At 31.8% G+C, this 13385-nt stretch overlaps 1 protein-coding gene across 3 annotated transcripts; it reads left to right on the top strand.

Annotated features, from left to right (window-relative positions):
- The first annotated feature begins 4909 nt into the window (after positions 1-4909).
- LOC107412456 (zinc finger CCCH domain-containing protein 22) lies at positions 4910-8377 on the top strand. 3 transcript variants are annotated; one of them, XM_048469313.2, is made up of 8 exons: positions 4914-6474; positions 6592-6735; positions 6856-7035; positions 7161-7234; positions 7342-7623; positions 7739-7871; positions 7982-8160; positions 8290-8377. In XM_048469313.2, the coding sequence occupies exons 1-8, from the start codon at positions 5534-5536 to the stop codon at positions 8325-8327; spliced, it is 1971 nt and encodes a 656-aa protein (XP_048325270.2). In that variant the 5' UTR covers positions 4914-5533; the 3' UTR covers positions 8328-8377. The 3 variants fall into 3 exon arrangements, with proteins under 3 accessions (XP_048325272.2, XP_048325270.2, XP_048325271.2); XM_048469314.2 differs by having other exon boundaries at positions 4921-6474; positions 7345-7623; XM_048469315.2 differs by lacking the exon at positions 7342-7623 and having other exon boundaries at positions 4910-6474.
- The last annotated feature ends 5008 nt before the right edge of the window (positions 8378-13385 follow it).

Raw genomic sequence — 13385 nt, 5'->3', positions numbered from 1 at the left:
TATAAGTTATAGACCAAAAGCAAGTCCAACTTATTATCAAATCCAAAAGCTTTCCCTTTCCAGCTACATCTTTATGTTCCACCACTATCTCTAGAAACCCTGAGCATTCGAAACCTTCTTATACTCTTCTAGTTTCAGGGTTCAGAAAACTGATATTTGGAGTTCAATCGATAACTATGGGATCTGTCAAGAAACACTTCACGTTGCCTAAATGCAGAAAGGATCAGCGGCACTGCCAACATAGTTCATCCATCATTGAAGTATACGACTCAGCTGTAGAGCAATCTCCCTGAAAATTTCTCATCCCTCGTCATAAATTTGAAATTCAGAAGAAAACCACAGCTGAGGAAGAAATTTCTTTTGTTTAACCATATTCCCTGTGGCCAGAAAATTAGGTGTTTCCCAAGCAATTTCAATAACTGCAAGGAAACAAATGCCATATTATCAAAATGATGCATAAATGAAGCCCTTCAATGCCGTGAAACAAAATATCAGCCAGCATAAACAATTAAGATCAAGAACTTAGGATACATATATCCTATAGGCCATCCTCTACACATCAAAGTTTCACATTCTCTTCATCACTGCCATCTAGAAAGCTCTCGCGTTGGTTTGGTTCGTATTGTTAAAGTATTAACAACAGAATTTATGCTCTTCTTAAAAAATATAGCAAACCATCTGTTTAATTGTGTTAAAACCTTCTGAACAAAAATTCATTCCAAGGCATCCTAAAATGGGTAAGTCTTTGATCTTATTGGATATTCTAAAGAGATATGAACTCAGAATGAACATGGCATAATGACAGATGAGGATTGTAATACAGGGTTAATCCGGAAAAGAAAAAGCCAGACAAAGTTTTATCTTTGCTCTTTCAAAGGTTGCCAACTCACCTTGACGAGCTCAACAAAAATTAGGCGTGTTTGAACAATTTCATGCCAAGCCAGTGGAAGTACACAGCAACCATAAGTACAGGAAGAGTCAAGGGCACCAAGAAGCAATAATACCTTTTACATAAAAAAAAAAAACCAAGGGAAATCAGAACATGTAATAGGATTATATACCCCAAAACAGAGGACAAATTCCAGTGGAAAGAAAGATTTTGAACTTTGCCAATAACAGTTTACTAGTTAATACACCATAAGCAAAATCAATATCTGGGGATCACTTATATTGGAAATCAAATTCAATAAGATAGAAAAACATCAAAAATATTACACCTAGAAAGTCATAATGAAAAATGACAATAATTTACTTCCAAAATCATCACATTCTTAACTGAACTACACTAAATTACTCAACTTTTAAATCCATGAGGAAACTATACCTCCAACATACGAAGTCACAAACTTAAGATCAAAGTAATAAACCAAACTGTAAAATCCGAATGAACTTATTGTGAACTCATAAGAAACAATAAAATTGCAAATTCAGCCAAATTTCCCTAATCATATTTGGGCAAATATTAAACAGAGCTTTTTGCTCCAAATAAAAAAAAAAAAAAAAAACTACACATTGATAACCCACAAAAAACCAAAAACAAAGAAACAAATTATAGTGAATAAAAATAACAAGAAGAAACGGGGATAATGTAAATTGAAAAAACTTAGAAAAGGAATAATTCTGATTTGAGAAAAACAAATGCTTTGGAAAAGCAAAAGCAAATTATATTAGATTGATAAGTCACCAGTCATTTTGTATGGAGGAGATGATAGCGTTATCTGAGTGAGGAAGAAGCTTGGATAGAACGGCGGCATAGACGAATCCCAGAAAGGAAATGGAACCAATCACAATGAAAACCCATCCCACAAACCTTTCCCGCTTCATTTCCATGGCTCCAATCAGATTCAAAAGCTGGAGATTTTGATCAATTAGGGCTTCCTCTTTCGACATGCAGCAAAACTGTCAGAGATTCGTTCCCACTTTCCCATGAAGCTATTTGGATTCTGAGTAACCCGGATTAAATATCCGATTACCCACGCGGGTCAGACAACATATGTAAAAGGACTCGGTCGGGCCTGATTACGCAGGTTGAAGATGGGCCAGGCTTCTTGTTTTTTTTGTTTTTTTTTTTTTTTTTTTTTGTTTTGGGTTTTGGGATAAATTTTTGGGGCATTCGATGAATAAGAATTTAGATGATTCCTTCCCTTTGTACCACTATATCATGTGAGCAAGTGGCACAACTGTTATTTTGTGGGTCCAAACTCAATTTCCACAAAAACATTAATTGGGGATTGAATTTGGTCCCACTTGAGGTTGAACCAAAATCCATGCCAAAATAAAGCACCGATCTTAAAATTAGAAACACTGTTGAGGTAACATAGATCCATTGTATTAAATAAGATGATTTGTATATTTTACATCTGTAAAACTAAATACTACATAGTTTTGCATTTAAAAAAATATAAATAAATAAAGTACAACCTCTCTCAAATTGTCCGAATAAAACAAGCTTGATAAAATCTAAATCTCTCTTTTATATATATATATATATATATATATATTCATGCTGATCATATTGCTTGGATTAATACAGTAATGCTGAAGTCATTTTCTAAAAGATACTTGATAGATATTAAAATAATGACATAAGGAATAGGAAAAAGGACAAATAATAACGCCAAGATCAGATCACTTGTCTGACGCAAACAACAAAACATTGAAAAATCCAGGATCATTTGTTTTTCTTTCTTTCTTTTTTCATTTTATAAAAATTATTTTTAAGCATTTGATTTCCCAATATGTTCTTGGTTTCTAGCCAAAAAAGAAAAAAAAAAATTTCATGTTCTTGGTTGGTCCATAATAAGATACAAATTGCTCCCACCTACTAATTTAAGACAGAGAAAACTATTTATAAATAAAATAAAATAAACTATATAATTGGTTTTAGGATGTGAAATTATTTTGACCAAATAAAAAAAGAGATATTATATTTTGACATGCTTACGTGGAAAAGGTCCCACTGACAACGGGTTGAAGAAGGAAGAGAAAGGTGTTTGATTTTGGTGGGGGCGTTGATGAAGGTTGATGCAGATTGGTAGTACCCAAAAAGCAACTCTCAAACATTTTAAGAATCTAATTCAAATTTACAGCACAAAAAGTCCTGTCAACAATGATGCCAAGTGAACATGCACTGTTTTAACACGAGACATAGGTGGGATTGTTAATACACGCGCTCTTGTATAGCGTGCATGCCAACCTCTACATGATTTGAAATACATGATGATGATGATGATTGATAGTATCTACCTTTTTTTTTTTTTTTTTAAAAAAAATGATCTTAAGTTTCCATGTTTGATACATAGGGTGCTTGCTTTTCTTTGGTGTTTTTTCTCCAACAAATAGAGAGGAAGATCCCAACTATAACTTTGCTTGATTGTATTAAGAAGGTTAGTGCTTTGAATCATTGTTGTTGGTTTTAGGCCAAAATAAATAAATAAATAAAACAAATGTAGCTCCTAATATAAGCTCTCTCAAGTAGACCATGATTTGCATGGAAATTAGAAAATTGAATCTTCAAAAATATTCGTACATATAAATAGGATTACTTACTAATCAAGTTATTATAACTACAATTGGGTTTTTATTATTTATTTGTCAATTTCAAAGTTGAGATACTAGTTTTCATTCTTTTAGTTATGTTTGCTAAAACTGTGTCTGAACAAATTGGAAAAATAGGAACATAATATATTTTTAATTTCAATGATAAAACAATACCTACATATTGTTTTTTCCAATTCCAACACCTTTCGAACTGACATTAGGTACATTGTATCATAATACTTTGAAATTTATCATATAGACATTAAATTCTATTCTTTTCATTGTATCGTTAAAAATTTGTCCAAAAAAATTGGAACATTAAATATAGAATATCTTTATAATTTCATTATGTGTTTTAAAAAAAGGACAATACCTATGATTTTATTGTATGTTTCGAAAATTGACAATTACGTAATGCTTTTCCAATTTCGTGGGAGATCCCTAAATGCATCATAATACCTACGTAATATTTTTTTCAATTTCATTCGCATATTCTTTGAAAAGATGATATGTACTTCGAATCATATTAATCTCAAATAAACTAAAATTATAAAGAATGATGTAATTTGCATATAAGTGGGAGAGATAAAATTATTCATGTAAATAGGATTGCATTATTTGCATACTGAAACATCCGAACCAAGTTGTTATAATGTTTTCATAACCATAATCATTGGTATGTTAATTTGGGGTCGAGACATATGATTTTTTTTTTTTTTTTAACATTACAAATTATCTAAATATTTATATTATTTATGGTTGTAATTCGAGTTAATACTCTCATAGCATAGATGTTTGATATATACAAACTAAATATCCAATATTTTAAGTGATAACTAATGAAATTATTTCTGAAAAAACTGTAACAATACATACATGTACATGTATCATATTATTATCAACGTAATTTCTAATCATAATGGTTTACCTCGCTAATCGTAAATATGGTATTAATATTGCACATATTTGCGGTTGATCTTCTTTATTTCCATGGTTTGTATTTAAACTGTATTAAACAGCTATCAATTTGCTCTCACAATGTAAATGAGTTTGGGAATGCATTTATTTTCCTTCTGATTTTCTTTAAAACTTCAGGAAAAATCATGTGTAAACTATTCAAGCTTATCAGGGTGTGATTTATAAATTTTTCATTAAAACTTTAGTGGTTTCTATCAAGTTTCTGAGAACTATCAGTAAACAAATATTAAACTAAAAAAGAGTTCAGAAAAATAATAATAATAATAATAATAATAATAAACTAGAAGAAGAATATAGCAGATTGGAGGCTGAAGCTGATGAATTAGCAAATAAACAAAACAATGTAACAGAAAAAAGAAAAGTCCATTTTCTTTTGAGTTAGCATACAAGTTTTTCCGCAAACTTGTTTTTGATGGTTTCCTCACCTTCTTCCTTCTGCCCAGAGAGACTGACATGAGCAAAAGCAAAGTGGTAGTGTTTACTATTTCCTTTTTCAAGTTTTTTAAACAGATCTGAATCCACTCCTCCACTTAGCCGTGTTTTGTCCAGTTCTGTAATGACAAAAAACACCCAAAAAAACAGATTATTTTAAAATAAAATTAAAAAAATCAGAACAGAAAGTAAAAAACTGAGACTCAGGTTTTATTCCTCTCCCAAGGCTGCTAAAGGTTTTTCCACTGTCACCAAAAGTTGTGGTTCTGGGATTTAAACCTCTCTCTCTCTCTTCTAAGTTCTGCTTTTTCTATTCTCATCCATCATCTTCAAAATGAAAGCTTTGGTCTTTGATTTCATGGGGTAGGATGAGAAAAGATTAAACAAGTCGCTTATCACCTTGTATACATTACATTACATCACTCTTCCATAGGGCTATAGCTGTAGCTTCACTATCATTATACTAAAAAAAACCAATATTTCCCATCGTTTTCCTCCCTCTTTTTCAGAGCAAAGTCCACTCTCTATACTTTCTGAAGATTTTTTTTTCTTTTTTTTTTTTCTTTCTTAGTTTTTCACTCCCATGGATTCCTATGAAGCAACCAAGATAGTTTTCGCAAAGATTCAAAGTTGTGAACCAGAAAATGCTTCAAAAATCATGGGTTACCTTTTGATACAAGACCATGGTGAGAAGGAAATGATTCGTTTAGCGTATGGGCCGGAGACCATTCTTCAAAATCTCATTCTCAAAGCCAAATCCCAATTGGGACTCTTGCCCACAAATTCTCCATCATCATTAACATTAACAACTTCAACATCTTCTGCTTCACTACCTTTCAACCCCATCCCAAGGCAGCCAAACCCTTTGTCTTTATCCACCGCTTCCTTGAGAATCTCAAACAATGGCTATGAATTAACCAACCCATCTTCACCTTCTTCAAGTGCTTGGCCTTTATCACCTGGTTTTTCCAATTCCACCGCCACTACTCCAAGTTCTGTAGCCCCTTTGCTTTCTTATGCTAATGTTGTTAATAGGAGCAACGTCTCTGTGTCTTCCCTTTCATCCACTATTGAAGATTACCAACTTCAGGATCATAATCTTCCTTTCCTCGGTGAAACAAAACACGATGGTTTATTCACCACTTCAAGGCCGCTCGATTTGCAGAAGCAGAGCTACTCGATTCCCGGTATGCCTTATGGGTCCGAGGATGTGAATTCTGGGTGTGGTTGGAAACCGTGTTCGTATTTCGCAAGAGGGTTCTGCAAAAATGGAGGTAGTTGTCGTTTCCTTCATGGAGATTACTATTCGGTCGGTGGTGATGAAACTTCTTCCATTGTTGGTTCGCCGAATGGCATTAGTCTCAGTGAATTTGAACGGTGCCAAGAGTTACTGAGATTTCAAATTGCTGCTCAGCAACAACAGAAACTTGCCTCGGCTTCACAGTTCATGGCAGGCACTTCCTTGATCCCTTACAACAATTGCATGGATTTAGCACTTATGCAACAGCAAATTGAGGCCCAAAGGTATAAACTTTATGATTGTGTGCAATGTATATATATATATATATATATATATAAACGTTGAATATTGAGTTTTTGGTTTTTGGAATGTGTTTGAATATTTGTGAGCTTGTTAAGCAGATTAGCAGCAGCTGCATTGATGAAGAATGACTTTTCGGGCATGAATTTGAGTGGAAATTTAAATAATCCGGGTTCAAGACAGATCTACTTGACATTTCCAGCTGATAGTACGTTTAGAGAAGAAGATGTTTCTAATTACTTCAGGTAATATTTTAACTTCACTGAATTAGGGACCTGTGAAGAAAACTATATTTCATTTTATTATAGATTTGTTTTGCTGTTTTTTTTTCATTTTTTTTTTTTTTTCATTTTTTGTTTTTTAAGCAATTATGGACCAGTAAAAGATGTGAGAATTCCATACCAGCAAAAGAGGATGTTTGGTTTTGTTACGTTTGTGTATCCTGAGACTGTGAAGCTGATTTTAGCCAAAGGGAACCCACATTTTGTGTGTGATTCTCGGGTGCTCGTTAAGCCTTACAAAGAGAAAGGAAAAGTACCAGATAAGTATGAATGAACAAATTCATCATCAAAACTCTTATTGCTCTTCTTATATTTCAAAAAATGGTTATCAACAACGCCTGCTATATTGATTTTTGATTAAATGTTCGCTATGAATTTCAAAATTTCAGGAAGCAAAATAATCAGTACTTGGATAGGGGAGACTATGCATTGTGTTCAAGCCCAACTGGGCTTGATTGTCAAGGTAATTAGGAAATAGGAAACAAAAGCAAACTAAATAGGAAACAAAAGCAAACTTCCTTGGAATGCATTGAACTTGGATTTTGATATATTAACCAATTCAATTAATAGCAGAGAGAATGTTTTGCAATACCCAAGAGATGTTACTTGCAAAAAAATTAGAGGAAAGGGCTAATTTGCAGCGAGCCATTGAACTGCAAGGGAGAAAATTGATGAATCTGCAACTCCAAGACCTCAAAGACCATCACCATTATTGTCTACATCATCATCAATACCATCATGGTCTATCCTCCGAGTCTTCTATTCCATCACCAGTTTTCTCTAATAAGGCTCCCAATGGTAGCGAAACCTTCATTTTTCCACCCAGTGTCACCCAGCAAGAAGTGAAGCAAGGTTGACTGATCTAGTAGTCAACTAGTACTATATAATTTAATATTTGATCTGCCTTAGCAAAGATCAATGAAGTCTAATGGTATATATGCTTCTAACTTTCATTGTTTTATTGCAGAGGATCCACAAGCTGTGACCATTTCCTCAACTGCTGTTTTAGACGCTGAACAAGTGCAGCAGGGGGCAAGTCTAGCTTGCAATTTCAACAAAGGAAAGTCCAAAGTTGATGAAGAAAGTGACATTCTTGAAAGGTATATATATGAACTGATTGTGTTACAAAAGTCTCTTTTTTGTTCACTATATTTGTTTACTCAATTAGCTAATTATATATATATATATATATGTCTTTTAATCTTTGCAGCATAGAGAATATCCTCCCTGATAGCCTCTTTGCTTCTCCTAAGAAATCAGCTGGTGAGCAAAGCACTGCTATCTTCTCCACTGTATCTGTAGAGGCGAATGAAAGCGGTACCACAGGTGCCATTGATTCGTCTAACCTCATTATAGCTTCCCCAAAATCTGCTTTCTCCAAATGCCCAGGTACTGTGTCATTGCTTTATCTTTGCTAACTCTATCTTTGCTGTATACATACATATGTATATATATAGATGTAAACTCTCTCTTAGATGAACACCTTACAGACTTTGGAAAGTCGCTGAAATTTTTCAGGTTTTCTTGTGGGCATGGAACCCCTCGAATGTAATTGATAAAAGAGTTATAGATGGACAGCAATGGGGTTACTAGTTACTTTGTTAGGGTGAGGTTTATCAGTTTTTTAAATCTTAATTAAAAACATTGTCATCAAGAATTTAATTTGATTGTTTTCTTACTGAAGTTCAGTATGCGAATGCTTTTCTGTGCAGAAAAAGCAAAAGAAACTGATAAGAAGATCTGAGTACAAAGAGAAAAATAGAATCCTCAAGCTGTACAGCCAATTAAAGCCACACCCATATGAAAGAAAAATCTAGCTAGAGGCAAGATCCCTGCATAAAATCACCTTATATATATATATATATATATATACCACTTACAGCAGTGAGAATACATAATAGTTGTATACATGATCAAAGAACCGATGAACTGGTCTCTGATGAGTCTGGGGACTTTCTGCAATTTGTACCAACTCAAGATAGGTGTATGCTGGACCACAGCAAGTAGGTAGCAGAACAAAGGTTATATATATATATATATATATAGTACTAGTTAAACTCCTTATAAGTTCTACTGTAACTTATCTCATTTTCTTCTCTTCTTTTACCATCTGTTTATGTGTGGTAAAAAATCTTTAACCGTGAGAAATACAGGAGGAAAATTGACCAATGTTGTAAAATAGAGCCAAGAAAAGTTTAAAAGTATAGCAGAAGGATAACTACCATTGTGATATAGAGCCCTGGAAAGGAAAAGGAGTTGGGGATATATTGATGTATAGTAAGTAGGGGGCACTGGGCAAAAGCTGTGTCTTTGTGTGCGTTTTGTGACCATACATTCTGGTTGCCACGTTTTTATTGCAGCATGTTTTCCATTAGAATATGTAATGGGCGGAGAAGAAAGAAAATTTTGGCTAGGGTGAGGGAAAATTAAAAAATAAATAATTTAAAATTTAAAATTGAAATTAAAAAAAAAAAAAAAAAGAAAGGAAAGGAAAGAAAAGTGGGTAAAAATCAGAAAAGAAAAGATGGTTTGTTTCATGTGATTAAAGGCTAACTTTAAGGGACTTTTTTGTCTCATTTTGTGGTTGCTTTTAGGTGGACATGAAACAATAAGGGTCACATTGTCACATGGGTTCTGACATCAAATATGAATCGTATCTGTCTACCATGCACTCCTTTCTCTTTCAGTCTTTAACCCTTTTCTGGTTTTAAATATATTTTCTCTTTTATTTTCCTGGAAAATTTTGTTTTTTTGGGTGTTGGGGCTTTTTATGTTTTGGCATGGTCTTTTAAATCATTCTACATGCTGCTTGCATCCAACTCCTTGCACTTTCCTTCCCCACAAACAAACATATGGAATTAATTTAAGCAGTAAAAAGAGTGATGGACAAAGGAGACATATATATAATAATTTTATTTTTACTGAGGCGTATGCAGGTTTATATGTAATTGTGGTGAAATATACCATAAATTATATGCAATTGAAGCCGGGTTTGTTTATTTATTTATTTATTTATTTATTTTAATAACAAATGTGCATGTTGAATAGAATTTAAAGAATCTGTCTTAAAACAGTGTATCAATGGCCTTTCAATTAAAGACTGTAAATTTTTAATTAAAAATTATACAAAGGAAGAGTTGGATGGGGCTTTATACTGGAAATAGTAAAACATTGTTGGCCTCCACAATACAATAATTATTATAAGGTAGTTGGGTTTATTAGGATAAATTTATTAATTTGATTTTTTGCCCCAAAAAAAGTTATTAATTTGATTTAGACGTATACATTTATGAGCCAATATGATTATGATGTCGAACTCAACTATACAACATAAAAATATATATATATATATATATATATATATATATACATTTCCTGAAATAAATCAACCATATAATAGATGGCACGCTTTAATTCAATCAATATTGAACCATATCCTTATAAAAAATAAAAAATAAAAAAAATGAACCATATCATATTCAAAAATTTGGACGTGGGCAATATATTCCAAAGTAAATCCGATTAATTGAAGTCCACCTTTTTATTGGTGTATCACAAGATTTAGCACTCATTTATACATGACTACTTTACTTTTATTATGTTTTGCAACATGCAAAATCATATGATATATTGAACATTCTTAATTTATATTATGAATGTGTTTATATACAGGAATTTAGTATAATAAGATATCCTATGTGGTAAATCATATCATTAATAATAATTGCTATATAAAAAAATAAATCATCAATTAAAGTTAAAAACAATTAAAGTTGATTTATTTAAAAACAGCCATATTATATTTAAATGAGGTGGCTTATGTAAATAATATGTTTTACCATATAGAATATCATTACTCTTGAACTTCTTGAATTTCCATATGGACCAACTTTTTTTTTGGGATAGTTTTGCGACATTGCCGCATTGCCACTCGAACTTAGGCAGGCAAGAAGTAGAAGTGGTGTCTAGGCCAGCTCGGCTGCGATCTCAGCCTCCATGTTGTTAAATGTATAAAAATGGAAAAATAAATACTATACATGTGAACAAAAAATTGGAGCATAAATAATTAATTTGTCTCCTTTCCTAAGTGTTAGGATTTTATAACTAGCTTGAACCCCATGAATATTGACATTCGTCTTTCATTGGTACACCCTTTTAATTTTTCAGGAAAAAAAAAAAAAAAAAGGAAGGGAAAGAAAACATAACCTGAAATAATCAAACTTGTTAATTAATTATTAACTGTTAGTTTTCCATCTATGTAAAATTGGAAAGCATGTGCCCACTTAAACCCTAGCTTTAATGGAAATAGGGCCAAACACAAGGAGGTTATATAGATGGTTGTTAATTTCTACTAAATTGTAATATGCACTAGGCCTATTTCTAAATGAATGTGCGAATAAATGAATAAAAGAAATAAAAAGATAAATGACTTGCTTAATTTTTATGGCTAAATAATAAATTATCTTCTTAATTGATTTTATAAGCCATAATATGATTGACAAAACAAAATCAATATGATATAAACATTTAGGGTAAGGGAACTATATTTGGTGACTTCGGTTTTTAGATGATAATAAACGTAAATGCAGCTAATATTTGCTTCACAAAGTGGTGGAACAATAAAGGAGAGCTCCTTTTTCCAAAAAAACAATTAAACAATCAAAGGAGCTCCTAGCAACGACAACAATGCATGATATCTAATCCAACGGAATAAAGTGTATGCAACTTTGAATTTTAAAATTTTTATGTACTATGTTAATTAATTTCTAATTTCTAAAATATATGACTCGAAATAGTATGATTTTGATTTAAATACAAATATTATTTTACAAATTGATTTTGCTATTTAATTTCTTCTTTGTTTCTAATAACAAAATATTAATTCCAACATAATCAATTTGAACAAGATATAAATGGTTCAATTAGGTTTTTTATTCTAATTAATTAAAACCCTTTTAGATATTATAAATAGTACTTTTGTCTTATCATCAAAAAATTATCATACAAATTATTCTTGGCAAGATATAATCATTCTGAATTTGAAAATAAGGTAAGAGGTAGCTGGAAAATAAAGAGGGGTTATAAGACTAAAAAGAAAAATAACAGACTACATTTTACTGTGTAACCTAATCATTGGAAAATTTTCATTTGCTTTTTTTTCTTCTTTTTTATCTATAAAAAGCTTGCTAGATGTCATAGTCGTATTTTTGCCCACCTGAAGTAATCATGCACATGCATTATTCTTTGAAATAATGCATTAAATGGGATTTTTATGTAAATAACATACTTTAAGCATGCATGGGGTCCAAACTTCTGATATCTATTATAGTTATTACGTGGACCCAAATATGACACACTTTATGAACTACTGATCAGGTTAATTAATTTTAGCTAATTACAGATTATAAAATATCTTAATTACTTCATAGTTTTGACTTTTTAGTCCTCTAACAATATTTGACATAAAATCTGTATACATATATATAGATAAAAATTCAAAATAAAATTTCGGAGGAAAATAGTGGAAAAATTAACCCCAAAAAAAAAAAAAACTGAAAAATATGAGCATGTAATGTTTGATGATATTGATGAAAAAATCATTGGGAAGGTGTAGATTTTGGGAGAGTTGAGAGAAGGAGCTTACAAAACCCATGAAAGACACAGAGATGATGATTAGGGCAATATGTAGGTTGTGAGGGAAAGAGAGATTATTAAGGTACATTGAAGAAGAAGAGAACGTGCATGCTATTATTATTTACAAGCTAAAAAGCAATCACGCTCTCTCTGGTCTCCGTGGCTCTGTACACAAACACACACACACATACACTGTTAAAAAATAAAAAAACAAAAAATAAAGTTAAGAATATTTATAACTGTTTTACTGACACTACTGCTCCATTCTAATAAACTTTTGCATCCTCTCAAATCATTTTTAATTCAATGCTCTTTGTAAGATTCCTCTGAATTCACATTTTCAACTTCTTCTGACGTGTAAAAAGTGATCATCATCAAGTGGATAAGAAAAAGAAATCCTCCCAAACCCCACTATTTTCTTTGGGGATTGGACTGAAAAGAATATGAAAATGGAGGTTCAGAACAGGTCCCTCACTGTATATTCACTTTTTATACTCTTCTTCTTCTTCTTTTTTATCTTCTATTTTTTTATTTTGAAAATTCATATTTTACATTTCGATTTGATTTGATTTTTATATATGGAGTATGGACTTATTTAACTGCTCTGAGATGCGAAAGAAAGTAGATCACAGTTTGTGCACCAGATAACAACCAGCAACGGACAAGGATAAAAAGGGGATTAGTTTGGTTGAGAGAGACTAATTCTTATTTAATTAGTTGAAGATGAATTTCTAAAATTGTTATTTCTTAATACACATTGCACAAAATTGGTCCAAATTAATGGAAAACAAAATGATTGCATTGCGATTATTAGATGATTTGTGTTGTTAATAATGTTGGTTCAGTTGTATTATCACATGTTGTTAATAATGTTGGTTCAGTTGTATTATCGCATGTTTTTGCTTACATATTCCAGGAGGACATTAATCAACTAATTTCATGATTCAAACTCGTACGATTGACACTTTTTTCTTTTCTTG

The sequence above is a fragment of the Ziziphus jujuba genome, chromosome 10, assembly GCF_031755915.1.
Source record: "Ziziphus jujuba cultivar Dongzao chromosome 10, ASM3175591v1".
NCBI classification, from domain to species: domain Eukaryota; kingdom Viridiplantae; phylum Streptophyta; class Magnoliopsida; order Rosales; family Rhamnaceae; genus Ziziphus; species Ziziphus jujuba.
This window is presented reverse-complemented; position numbering and strand designations above follow the sequence as displayed.